At 50.3% G+C, this 13,639-nt stretch overlaps 1 protein-coding gene across 6 annotated transcripts in view; it reads right to left on the bottom strand.

The window, feature by feature from the left end:
- ATP2B4 (ATPase plasma membrane Ca2+ transporting 4) overlaps positions 1 to 13,639 on the bottom strand; it is a 95,189-nt gene that overhangs the window by 5,669 nt on the left and 75,881 nt on the right. For 4 of the 6 annotated variants that reach the window (XM_064477065.1, XM_064477063.1, XM_064477061.1 and 1 more), the window contains 5 exons: positions 12,351 to 12,542; positions 11,027 to 11,240; positions 10,210 to 10,421; positions 9,148 to 9,255; positions 7,014 to 7,190 (listed from right to left, as the gene is read on the bottom strand). In XM_064477065.1, coding sequence (XP_064333135.1) covers positions 7,014 to 7,190; positions 9,148 to 9,255; positions 10,210 to 10,421; positions 11,027 to 11,240; positions 12,351 to 12,542 — 903 coding nt within the window. Of the gene's footprint in view, positions 1 to 2,491; positions 3,419 to 7,013; positions 7,191 to 9,147; positions 9,256 to 10,209; positions 10,422 to 11,026; positions 11,241 to 12,350; positions 12,543 to 13,639 lie in introns of those variants that run through there. The other 2 variants (XM_064477066.1, XM_064477064.1) reach the window with 2 other exon arrangements.

Below are 13,639 nucleotides of genomic sequence, written 5' to 3'. Positions count from 1 at the left end.
AAGGACCTACTTGTCCTCGTTAGGTGAGATCAGATGGAATATGGGTTCCATCTGGTTTTTAGGAGGTCCCAAGTTTTCATTGATCGATGTCAAATCATGGAGCAAGGCACCTTGGATTCAGGGAGCCCAAACCCAGGGCCCTCTTCCCTTGCCTGGGTCAAGAGATGGACCCAAAGCCATGCTGGCGCCTGTAGGGCTGGTAACACAGCTCATGCTTCTCACTCACTCCTGAGATCTCAGCATTGCTAACAAATGCTACAGGACAACAGGCGCCTTAATACCATCAGTTGATCATCTTCAATGTCAGTGATTTTTCAAACTTCCTGCTTCTATTTTTTTGAAGTAATTGAATACTTTGTTAACACAATTACATGTGCAGCCCACTCTAGAAAACAGATTTTTAAAAACGGGTTGGAGTGAGGGTCTGGGGCCCCGTTTGCTGGCTCTTCCTCTCATCTGCTGGGGCGATCAGTAACACCGGCACAGGCAAACATAAGGGACATGAAAGTGAGCTGGGGATGGAGATGGAAAAAATGGGGACAATTTCTTCTTTGGGGGAGCAAGGAACAGCCATCCAGCTAGATTGCAGGACTTCAGGAAGCTCACGGGAAGAGGAGTCAGTGAGCTAAGGAGAACCATCTGGTGGCTGGGCGGGTGGAGAGAAGGGTGAGGTGCGTATAGGCCGTGGGTTGTGCTCAACTCCAGCACTGGTCCAGAGACTACATAACACATGCTGATGAGCTGTCATACAGCTACATCGCCACCAACCCACCCCAGGTGGTGACATCTACCCTCCCCGATGCATGGCGCCGGATGCATGAGCAGCGTATGGGAAACAAGACACAGACAGTGAGGCGGGTGCTGTGAAAGTTTCAGGCACTCTCCACTCAGCCAATCAAACCTTCCTTCCCCGGTCGTCATCTTCCCAAGTCTCTGGGAGATGCCTTTTTGGGGTCCCTGTCCTACAGATGAGAGTGGATGACGGAAGGGCAGTTCTTTCTCATGACTCTCCCCAAGCAGGCTGGACCTCAGGTTAGGTATGAGCGCTCAGGGCCACTCTCTGGAGCTCAATGAATGGGCAGATGAGGACTCCATTTCCGCAGCTGAAATTCTGTAGTTTTCTGCTCCTCTTTCAGAAACCAGGGGAAGAGAAGGGTTTGGGGACCTTCTTATAGAGCGAAATCTTAAGAGATTTATCTTCTGAAGGTTAGATAAATAACTGAACTCGTTTGGAAGTCTGGAGTGGGAAAGGGGGTTTTCAGGTGCACGCCTGTAACTCCTAGGCCCTCCAAGCAAGGAGGCCGAGCTGGAGGAAGGGCGGGTGTGGCCGGCCTCCCCTGATTTCCCAGTCTCTGAGGGTTGGAGCCACACCCTCCACCAGCAAATCCACGTGCGCCCAGTGGGCTGTCTGCTGCTTAGTCTCCTTCCACCTTCAAATCAAGAAGGCAGCTGACACTAACCCTTCCTAACAGAGAGGCATGACAAAAAAAAGAACAGAAACCAGTTGGAAGGATAGGGCAAAGCTGGAGGAAAAAGGGCAACAGGAGAGGAATATGGAAGGATTAGGGAGAGAAAACCTTGCCTATTTGCAGAGTAAGACTTACTTAGTTCTTTGACTGCCTTTGGGCCTACATATGTATCTATATAAATGTCCTCTCCCTCTGCCCCTCACATGAGAACACTTAGAATCGGCCAAAAAGACAGCAGATAGTCTAAGTCTGTCAACCTCCACACGCACAATCAAGTGACCCGCAGACAACGCAGCTGTTCTTTCTCTGCCCCACCTGCCAACCCTGGGGCGGGGGTCGCTGGAACTAGGGGAGGGAGAAATAGACTAAACACTCAGATATTTGAAGCCCACAATACACTTCATACAGAGAGGCTCCTTCACCAAGTATCTTAATAGCACTGTCAGCAAAGAACCTGCGTCCCACTTTAGGAAGGTAAAATGACCAGAAATAGGAAGGCGTAAGCATTACCAAGAACCTAATAATCTACCAACCATCCACCAGATCTTAGGTAGCGCTCTGGCAGCATTCCAGCTGACTGGCTGAGAAGGGGGTTCCTAAAGCTTTCTGTGTGAAATAAGAAATGAAGTGCTGGCTATAGGTGAAACAATCAACTGGAAGAAAGGAGAAAAGAAGAAAGAAAAGAGAGAGAAAAGAAAGAAAAGAGAGAGAAAAGAAAAGAAAAGAAAAGAAAGAAAGAAAGAAAGAGAGAGAGAGAGAGAGGGAGGGAGGGAGGGAGGGAGGATGGAAGGAAGGAAGGAAGGAAGGAAAGAAGGAAGGAAGGAAAGGGGAAGAATGAAAGAAAGAAGCAAAAGGAGAAAGGAAGGAAGGAAGAAAGAAGAAAAAAGGTTGCTCTTCAGAAATTCCTAAAAAAAAAAAAAGTTCAACAAGTGAAGGAAAAGAAGTTATTTTGATCTTTCCATGTATTTCTCCTATCCAGATGTGAATGAATTGATTCTTAAACCAGAGCTTGGTTTAAAGTCCCTGAAAAGTAAAATAATGGGGATGCTCAGCACTGGGCATCTGAACTGAACAGCTTTTCTTCACAGCCAGCTACAACTTTGAGGCCAATATTGTCAGCCAACAGTAGGAGGGCAGCCAAAAGGACTATTATTATTGGCCAAGTTCAACAATGACTCAATTATGACAGCTCTACTGGTAAAAAAAGAAACAAACAAAAACAAAAAAACAAACAACAACAACAAAAAAACCCCCACAACAATAACAAAATCAAACAGCCCCATGGAAACAGTAGCTCCCTTCATGCTTTTTTTTTTCTCTTTTTTCAGGAGATCTCAAATGTGTCCCCCAGTGAAGAGAGTTCTTGACGGGTCATTTGGCTTAACCCTGCACCTAACCTTAGAAGACTGAGTTTAGACTCAAAGGAGCAGGAGGACAGGACGGGAGAGAGGAGAGAAATGACAACATACTCAAACAAAGCTAAAAACAAAGTAAAGTAAAACAAACAAAAAACTCAAGGAAGGAATGCAATGCAAAGGAAAAGTCAGAAAACAGGACTATTGTCTTTAAAATGGTAACAGTTTAATAGCTTTTCAACATCAAAAGGTTTTGGAGTGGGATTTTGGCCCCACTTTTCTTTCCTTAAGTCAAAGGTTAAAGGGAAAAAAACAAAAGAAAAAGCTAACCACAGTTGGTTAAAGTGGATGCCACGTGCTCTCTTGTGGTCATTTCAGCAAATCATGCATCATAAGAGACTATCACTCACTGCCTAGAGTAGAAGATGAAACAGCGGCAGCGCCAGAAGTGCTGGGGGAAGATCTGACTGGTGCAACTGTGACAGAGGATCTACGAACACGAATACGTTTTACACCAAGGTGTTGACTCATGGTCTGGCACTTTGGGACTCCCTGAAAAGAGGCTCCCATCTGGAATCTGTTAATTACGTCGATCTGCAAAGAATCAGAGAGTAAGACAGCTTTGCTCCACAGGCAGAAAGAGGTGAAGAAAAAGGAGAAAGGGAAGGTCCAGGAGGGTGAAGGAGGGGGATGGAAAGAGCTGGGAAAAGGAGATGGAAAGCGAAAGAGAGAAATCCCCTCACACATAAAGCAATGGTGAGGAAAGGGGAGAAAAAATGTTAATTGCACATCACACTTCATTTAAGGAACAATTTTGCCATGGGGTCTATCTAAATACCCAGCCAGAATCCAGTCTTCTCGTGCCTTTTAGCCTACGATGGATGTTTTAGGTGTACTGGTGTCCAGAAGTATCTAAAATTTAAAGAGACTTCCCCACCTCATGACTCCTGACAGAGTGACAGCTCATTACCTGCTTTGACCTACACTCTTGAAAAAAAAAAATAAGGTATGCAATTTAAGATAGAAGGTAAAGGATATATTACTGAATTTTGAGGCTCAGGAACCTCTAAACTGACTAGATTGACTACGTATTTTTGCAGATTTTCCAGGGAAAAAACTCGTGTTTAAACAGAGGCACTGTAGCAGCCCATGGTGGGAAGGCTTCTGGCCCATGAGCTGCCAGGCTCATCGTCTTCCAGGTTCTTCTCTGAGACACCCTTTCCTTGGGTGGAAGTGGACAGGGCCCCTGAGAGCGGAGCTCAGGAACCCCGTGGCCAGGCTCTTCAGGGAGAACGCCACTACAAGCATTGTGTGCTGGAGACCCTGAAATGTCTGGCAGCGGTGTAGACAGGAACTCAGCAGTTGGGGGGTGGGGGGGAGAACTGTTGGCTGATGGTGGTGGTGGTGGTGGTGGTCAGCAGCTGCGAGTCTAGCCCCACACAAGTTGTCTCTGGTTTTCAGGGTCCTACTCCTCAGAGACAGAAGCAATTAACGCCATTCGTTTTCCTACAATGGTCTTGATCTGGGGCCTCAGTCAAACCTACCATCCTCATTTCTGACTTCTAAGCAGCAGGAAACACATCAAAAGGAATTCCTTTATCCTTCAGGATCTGGTGGAATCATCCTGAAAGTGTCCCCATGCTTGATACCGAAGGCCATGCAGGACAGGTGCTGACCCCGCCCACCTAACTTCATTTCCCCACATGAGGAGGTAGGAAAGCAGGTACCTTGTGACAAGTTCTCATTTATAAAGCTTCCTGAGAAGCCATGAAATCTTTAGGGCTAGATTCGGGATTCAGACCAAATTTGAGCTAAAATACCACCCTTGGGCACGTAAGACAGTTTTCAGTTCCGGGGGATGGAGGAGACTGATCCTGTTGGAGGAGGAGGTTTGCATGTGGGGCGGGTTCAGCCACATGTCAGAAGGCGTGGCGGAGTCGCCTTCCTCAGTGCTTCTTAGGGTTACAAGTTCCCAGCTTCCACAACGAAACTAGACCCCAGATTTACCTTCCCAGGATTCTAGCCCTCAGGTTTCCCAAACTTCTGCTTTCTAGTGCTGAGTTCTCCCCATACTCAGGGGACCCAGGATGGGACAATAGCTTGGCGACACCTCCCACCCCTAAGTGTTCCAATAAGAATGCCAAGGATCAACAGCTGGCAGGGAGTTTTGCTAGAGCCCTGCTGAGGCTGAAGAGCTGACGCCAGGAGAGAGCTTTAGGTGTCCAGGATGCACGCTAGCAGCCAGCCTCATCTGCTGGTGCAGTCAGGTGCACACTGCGACGGCTCATCATGGCATCTTTAACAGGTTGCCTTTGCTGCCTAAGTTAAGGCTTTAATGCCATTCTGGTCCAACTGCCTCTCGCTCCAACAGAGAGAGGTGGTACACCTAAAGCTACGTAGGCAGTGAAACCAGAGAGTTATAGAGTCAGGGAATGGGAATTGACAGTTGGAGGAGAAGGAAGATCCATGAATCTCAGGCCCCAGGAGAGGAGACTGGCAAGGAGCCAGGAGACACTGGAACGAGGAAATCCTGGCTAGGAAAAAAATTACACAGTAGAAGAGGAGGCAGATGATCCTGAGGGGGAGAAAAGCAGACAGGTTATTTTGAAAAGAGCAGACCTAAAGGAAGGCCCTAAGGTGCCAAGTATTCTGGGCAGTGAGGCCTTTGCTTGTGATGGACTCAGCAGCCTGGAGGGTGGGCAGGGGCGTGGGGGGAGGTGTGGAGACTCTGGCCAGGCTCTGAGGTCCCATAGGGATGTCCCTCTCTGGTAGGAGGAACTCAAGAGAGGGGAAAGGGGCTTCAGCACCCGCTTTCCCATTTCCGTCTGTTGTCTTGTCTACAGATTCCTCGCTGGTACAGCCATCTCCCCTTCTCCGGGGGGGGGGGGGGGGAGCCGGTCCAAGACCCCTGGTGGATGCTTGATGCCGTGGACAGCACTGAACCCTGTGTATCCTATGTTTTTCCCCTAGACTAAGGGGCAGGCAGCTTACACAGTGAGGGTGCGGTAGGCAATGGGAATGACGCATGTTCGGGGCAGGACAGAGTGGGGAGGCGTGAGAGTCCATCAGTTACTCAGAACGGCATGCAACTGAAAACTGGTGAGTTACTGATTTCTGGAATTTTTCATTTAATATCTTCAGCTTGCGGTTGACCGTGGGTAACGGAAACCAAGGAAGGCAGGGCCGCGGGTACGTGGGGGACCACTGTGTTTAGACTATTCGTTTCAGCTCTCTTCCCTGGGAAGTGGTGGGCTTGACGAGGGAATGTTCAAAACCCTCGGCAAGGCTGACTTGAGAGAGTGGAGTTTACTTCTGGGATCTCTAGAGAGGAACAGACCTGTTCTCTGGAGAACACCCTTGAGAACTTGGGGGGTTTCCACTTTCTTGAGACGGGAAATCTCAGGACTAACACAGTCAAGGTGTGTAGGTAAGTGTCGGCATTATCAACGCCCGCCCAGCCCATTCACCCGGGAGAGGGTGTTGCGGTCGCTGCGTGGAAAGTGGGGCGGGGGGTCCCTGTAGCGCCACATGCAGGGGGCTCAAGGGCAGCAGGAGCAGTTTCTGTGTCATTTCAGAAATTGCAAAAAGGGGAGAGGCTTGAGGAAATTATAGCTTCTTCCTTTCTGGGAAGCAAGGCTGAATCCTGTAGAAGATACTCAGGCACTGAAAGACCACTGTCATTTATACACACTTATCCATCAGATTCCCCACCATGGCCTTCAGTTTTGAGTGGGGAAGATACAAGAGAGTGAGTGTCTTTTACAAAGATCCCTCCAGATGACAACTACGTTACCCTAACCGCAGCTTGAGGATGTACATCAAATGTCAGCTGGGGATGCTGGCAGAGAGACACTGTCTAAATCCTTCCCCTTGAAGGGTCGGGAAAGACCCTGAACATTTTCCGCCTGAGGTTAGGCTTGGTGCTCGCAAGAGGCCTTATGCAGGAAGCTTGCCCACCCGATGGACGGTGGGAAGTGGGCTTTAGACGAACCCAAAGCTAAAGGACTACGCTAGCAGTTAAGTGTCCTGTGCTCTAGGCGCTATGATTACTCTCCTCTCGAAGGAGCCCATACCTCTACGCCCCTCTGTCTGTCCCAAAGCAAGGGAAGGGGAGAGATGTTGGCCACCAAGAACTGCTGCCCTCCTAACACCTCCCGAAAGAGACAGGGCGAGGACAGGTGAGGAGTACCTGAGTCTGGATGCGGTTCAGGCCCCGGAACCAGAGGATCTGGCCTCGGCGTAGCTCCATCTCCGCGTGGTCAATCTCATCCAGCCCCTCAGCATCCTTGGTGATCTCCTCTTTGGTGGTGCCATGCCCAGCTTCCTTCAGGAACTTCAGGGATTGGGTAGGTATCGTGGAGATGATCTGAGGAGAAGGGGAGACACCAGACTCAGGGTGAGAAGAGCTGGCGCTCACTAACGTGCGTCAGGCCCTTGCGTAGGTCTCTCTCTGTCCTATCACCCTCGCCACTGCGGGAGCAGTGAGGAGGGTGCCAGCCGGTTCAGGCAAGCATTTGCCAAGTGCCTACCAGCTATCAGGCCCTGAGGAAGGTTTTCTGTGGACGTAGAAAAGAGAACTCACAGTCTAGCATTAGACCAGCCATCCGCCTTGTTATAGACTTCATTCTCCTCCTTCTGGCTCAGATCTTCTTTTCATTTTGCCATCTGTCTCTTAAGAGAAGTAGGACCATAGAGCCTGGTACAGAGCAGGAAGGGACAGAGACAAGAACCTGGGAGGAAACAAGTCTGGGGACAGGATGGTCACAGTGCACGTGTACAGCCAGGAGGAAAAGCAGGGTGTTGAAGGGGAGCGACCCTCTTCTTAGTTACCATGTGCGAAGTCATTCCTGTTTTATGAAGCTATAGCAAGGGGATACTAGATGTCTTCTTGGGCCTGGGGTGAGGAAGTGGGTGGGACAGCCCCTGGATGAAGGGACATACAAGTATTATCAGAAGACGTGGTGCAGTAGGTCAGGCTTGCAATTCAAAGTCAGTCACTCAGTTCTCCCTCACGGACAGGATGAGGAGTAGGCGGGGCGGGTGGGAGGGACGGACTGTATGAGCGGTCTAGTATGGAGCCAAGTGCTTGGAAAGAGAAAGAATGCCAGAATTCTGCTTTTGGATGTTGGAAGGAGCAGTTGTGATGCAGAAGGAAGTTGTTAGCTGGCATCAAGGCCACATGGCCACATGTGAGACTAGACCTAGAGATCAGAGTTCCCAACAGTAGAGAAACAACCAAAGTTCACCCAAGTGTAGACGTGCTTTGGGGACCCAGTGGTAAGCAAACTTCAGCAAACAGAACAGGGTGGAGGGACTTCCGTTAGGAACCGGGATGGGGTTAATGATGGAGGCATCCAGGAGGTATGAAAGACACAACTAATGGGTCTGTGGGGAAAGCCTGCAGTCCTGGGGGGGACCTTTGGGGCCAGTTAGAGCAAAGCCTCCATTGCCCAGCTGGGCCCCAGTGAGTAGAGACGTGGGGTCTGCAAAGCAGAGACACAGCCCAGGCCAGCGCTGAGGATGAGGGAGACTTGCAAAGTGTTACTAGGGAAGGAATGAAACTCTCACCAAAGCTGATCATATGATTATAATACTAATAGCTAACACTTACCGAATACTTACAGAGAACCAGACATTGTTTGAAGTCATTTCTGTATCGAAACGACTTTGCTGATTAACAATGGCTGACAACGACCCTGCTCTCCTAAGCTGAGGACACGGAGGCGGAGCTGTTAAGAAACTTGCTCAGCGTGACTCAACGTGTGAAAAGGAGAACTGGGATTCAAACCGAAGTAGTCAGTTCCAAAGTCCGTGCTTTGAACCATATGCCATCCTGCTTCTCCAGAGCTCTTGTGAGTCTGGATTTATCTTAGGTGACAGTCAGGCATCCATCCCAGATAAGGCTACGGTGAGAAACAGACGCAGCAACAGAGCCCTAAACTATGACAGCCCGGCGGCCCACGGCCAGACTGTGGCTTCATTAAAGACATATGCTTTCTACTTCTAAGACCCTTGATTTCTCTTTTTTTAAGCAAAATTCCATTGAAAATTTCCATTGCCATCTCAGAGAAGCTAAGGGATTTGCCTGTCCCCAGGCAGGATTAGGGAAGAGATCAGAGCCTCTGAAGTGGTGGGTACTGATCATTCCTACTTTGGGGTCCTACGAGATGGAGAGAACTCGATTGCTGGGTGGTGGAGAGGAGAAGGAAGGAGAACACGAAGCGAGGGGCCGCAAGTCTCCACGGCTGCTTGTTCCATCTCACGGAGAGGAGAGGAGGTCCGCTGGCCGTGTGAGCGCGCAGGGAGCGCGTGCGCGCACTCACCTGGGCCCACAGCAGCTCTCCGATGCCGATGAAGAGACACCAGAGCCACTGGGACAGGGTGAGCTTCGTACAGCTGAAGGGCTTCCCCCCGAATTCCACAATGAGAATCTAGAACAGAGGAGGAGGCAGCCCAGCATCAGAGAGGTGAGTGACAGCAAGCCAGCCCTCCAGTCAGGGCCACCAACGCCATGCCAGCTCCCTGGCCCAGGATCCCTGTGGTGCAAACCCTGGTCTGCTTGTTGGGGAAGGAGAAAGAGGAGATCCAGGTGGGGAGGAGGCAAGACAGACACACACAGTCCCAACAGAGCACTCTGATGGGGCAACAGACCAGTTACTATGAACATTATTAATGCAAGGGCTGGGGGCTTCTTGTGACTGCAGCCAGTGGGTGACAAAGAGAAGGGACAGTGATGGAGAAGAGGAATTTAGGAGGGGGGCCAATCAGGGGTCACCCCGCCGAGGGGTGAGGCAGCTCTTCTGTCAAACTGTCTTGAATCGGCAAATGTCCTGGTGACAGGGACAAGGAAGGGGCTCAAGCCTTTCACCACCGGGGCAGCCACGTCCTTGATCCCAGTTCCCACAGGAGAGCGCAGGCCAGGCTTATCTGTCAACCACCCGCGCACCATCCCATCTCTTCTTGTGTAGCATTTTCTATCATGAAGCCCTTTCAAAACAAAGGGGCAGGGGCAGGGAGAGGATCCTCGCAGCACATGCACATATGTTTCAAGTATGCTGGCAGGAAACATGGAAAGGGTTTAGAAGACCATGACCTTCCTCCTGGTCACTGAATGACATTCCTCTTTTAGAAAGATAATCAAAGGATTCTGTGAGTTTTATTTTATTTTCTACCAACATGCTGCCTTGCACTGGAGCACCTGGCACAGCAGGGTCCAATTCTAGAACAATGTACAGATGGAAGCCAATCGGGAACATGTTCAAACCACAGCCCGAGTCCCCATTCCCCCCCCTACTCTTTTTCCTGGGCACTTAGGGAATCCTGGCTCCCAGCATCCAGCCTGGATCATCCCAGACCCACTAGCTCAAATGGAGCCAGACTCTCACCTGGCTGACAAATGTGCCCAAGACAACAGAGCAGAAGATGAGGTTGTGGAAGATGCCTGAAAAGACATTCCTCTCTCCGTGGATCTTGCGGGAGTTGATTTCATTGAAGAGTTGCATCAGCACGAAGGTGTTGAAGACGATGGTATAGTGCTGGCTGGGAGGTGAATGGAGGGGTGCCAACCTCCCACTATCGATGTCAAAAAACTTCTCACCTAGTTGGGAGAAGGGACGCATTGGAGGATAAGCAGCTCTCAGTGAGGGCTCAGGCTGAGTCAGAGCACGCCGACCTCACTGGCGGCTTAGGGCTGGGGTCCATGCTAGCAGGTCAGTATCTGAGCTACAACAGTTGCCCAGCAGTTTCAGTGCTAGTCCTGGTCTCACGTATCTGGTGCTCTCTCTCTGCTCCACTGAAACGCTAAATGGTAGGTAAATGACTGCCATCCCACACGAGCAGACGGAGCCCGAGCAGGGCTAACTGCTGCCCATGGCGGCAGAAGTAGGGGCCCTAGAGTCAGGCAGACCAAGATTTGAATCTTAGTACCACTATTTACTCATGATGTGACCTGAGCTTCAGTTTTATGATCTAAAAAAACAAAAAAAAAACAAACAGTATCACAAAGCCACCCTTGTGAGATCCTTAAGAGGAGAACGTAAAACTGCAGAGTGCACCACGCGGGGGGAACCGAGGATGCGCGCAGCAAGCGAAGCTGCGGTTACTCCCCCGTCTCGTGCTACTTTCTCTCCTCGGGTCACTCTGTCCCCATCGCCATCTAACACTCCGGCTGCCGCCCCCGACCCCTCCCCGCCCTCGGCTCACCAGCAAAGACGAGGAAGAAGATGACAGTGAGCTGATAGACTGCGTGGCCCAAAATGTTCTTCATCATAGTGCGCGAGATCAGAGGCTTGTTCCGGCCGTAGGGGCGACGCTTCAGCAGAGAATCCGTAGGGGGCTCGGTGGCCAGGGCCAACGAGGCGAAAGTGTCCATGATGAGATTAACCCACAGCATCTGCACGGCTTTCAAGGGGGAGTCCTGGTGGGAAGAGCACCAGCCCTCTTAGCTTCCCTTGGAGGTCAGCCCCCTCCTCACTCACCAGACACACCGTTGCCCTTGAAACGGCCCACCTCCTGCCAGCCACCTCTGATTAGCTGAGTGACACTGAGAAACTTATTTACCCTCTTTGCGCCTTGGGTTCTCCCCCTGTAAAGTGGGGATAGTTCCTACTTTGCAAGGTTGTTTCTGAAGAACAGAGACAGTACAGCTCTGTGCCCCTTGTGCTGGCTAACCTGTAGGTGCTAAACGGTAGATTTATCGTCACCATCCCACACGAGCAGAGGGAGCCCGAGCAGGGCTGACTCCTGCCCCCGCACCACTGCGGCAGCGCTGGTCCTTGCTCCTCAGTCAACTTGCTGAGGCAGGAGGGAAGGGGGCAGGGCGCGGCCATTTACAGAACGACCCGGCAATGAGCACCAAGACGGAGGAAGGCTCAACTCCCAGCAGCCCTGAGGCCCAAGAGGGCGGGAGATTTGACTCCCAGTAGGCCTTGAGCTTCGTTATACACTCATTGTAAATATTAACATGGTAAATGGCACGCCCACAGGCGCCATGACAGTTCTGAGGCTGACCATAAAAGGTCAAAAAGTGGGTGATGGCCCAGTTCTTGGAAATTCCCAGCCCCTGCCCCAAAGTAGTTGGAATAATCCTCCCACTTGTTAGCATGTGAAGCTACCAAGCCCATGAAAACTAACCCCCCCCCACACCTCGGGGCCGCTCCCCCTTCTGAGTGAGAGGACCCCTCTCTGACTATGGAGTGTGGATCTATTTTTACTTTAGACTGAGCACCCAACCCCCACACCTCGTGGCCTTTCTCTTGCCTCCTGAAACAGCCTGCACTCTGTCTATGGCGTGCGCATCTCTCTGAATAAATCTTTACTTAACTGTGGCTCGCTCTTGTGTTCCTTCCTGCACGAAGCCAAGGACCACACTTGGCAGGGCACGTCCCAGGGATTCAACTGAGGCCTGGGACACGGCCATCTTCTCGCCCTACGTTTCTTCCCCTGTATCAATACTGTACCCCACATCCCACGGTCCTTAGCCCCCACCTCAACCCTCCTGTCTTAGCTCAGCCCGCACTCCCTTCACCTGAGTGATACAGGCCCCAGTGAAGGCCACGATCACGGCCACCACGTTGACAGTCAGCTGGAACTGCAGGAACTTGGAGATGCTGTCGTAGACGTTCCGCCCCCACATCACGGCCTTCACGATGCTGGTGAAGTTGTCGTCTGTTAGGATGATGTCTGATGCCTCCTTTGCCACATCCGTGCCTGCGATGCCCTGAGGTAAGAAGGGGAAGGAAAACAGTGAGGAACTGGACAAAGCAGAGTTTAGCTACGTTCTGAACCCGGACTCCATCGTGTGACCTCCAAGAACTCGGCATAAACACTAGGGGGCACAATGACCGCACAAATTCTACAGCCTAAACCACCATCCATTGCCTTGTCTTCTCTCCCAAAGAAAATGCAGGGAAAATGTGTCACTGTCACTGTATGGAAGGGAGGGATGGGTCCTGATGCCACCACCTGCTCCTGAACTCAGACTGGAATTACACATATCTTTGCTGCTCCTTTCTCCCTTCCCTCCTCCTACTCCCCCACCTTAGAAAATAAAAGGCAGGGAACAAGTCCTAACTGTTCAACCACCAAATTTAAAACCTTCTTTGGCCACTGCCAGTATCTAATTTAAATCCCTATCTCCCCCACACCTTGAAGTCACCATACATTTTTTTCTCTAAGCAGAGTAGTCTGGAAGCACAGTTCAGATGTCCCATCCTTCTTCACAATCCTGTCACTGGGGAACCACGAAAAGTTTCTGAATAGACGTATCAGTGGTTGAAAGCAGTGCTTTAAAAACAATCAACTTTCTCGTCTGGTAGTCAAAGCCCTCAACAAGCGACCTCTGGTTCGTTTCCAGCCTGTGCTCACATGATCTTTCTGCGCACAGCCTGCCGGCTTACTCGCAATGCCCTGGCTCTCTCATTCACATCTAGAGCCCGGACTTCTGCTCACTACTGCCCGAACCCAGAGCATCCTCTTTCCCCATCTATTTAAAGCCCCACCTATCTTTAAGGCCCCATTCAACAAATGAGTATCTGTTGATAGACTATACAATTCAGTTACCCCATCAAAAAGTTCTCTAATAGTGGGGAGGGTAGAGCTCAGCGGTAGAGTGCATGCTGAACACGCATAAGGTCCTGGGTTCGATCCCCAGTACCTCCATCAAAGATAAATAAATAAAACCTAATTATCTCCCCGCCACCAAAATTTTTTTAATTAAAAAAAAAAAACCTAATTATCTCCCCCCAAAATAAAAAAATAAAATATTCAATAAACAAATAAAAGTATTTAAAAAAATTCTCTAATACATCCACACAA

This window comes from Camelus dromedarius, chromosome 21 (genome assembly GCF_036321535.1).
Source record: "Camelus dromedarius isolate mCamDro1 chromosome 21, mCamDro1.pat, whole genome shotgun sequence".
Lineage (NCBI taxonomy): Eukaryota > Metazoa > Chordata > Mammalia > Artiodactyla > Camelidae > Camelus > Camelus dromedarius.
This window is presented reverse-complemented; position numbering and strand designations above follow the sequence as displayed.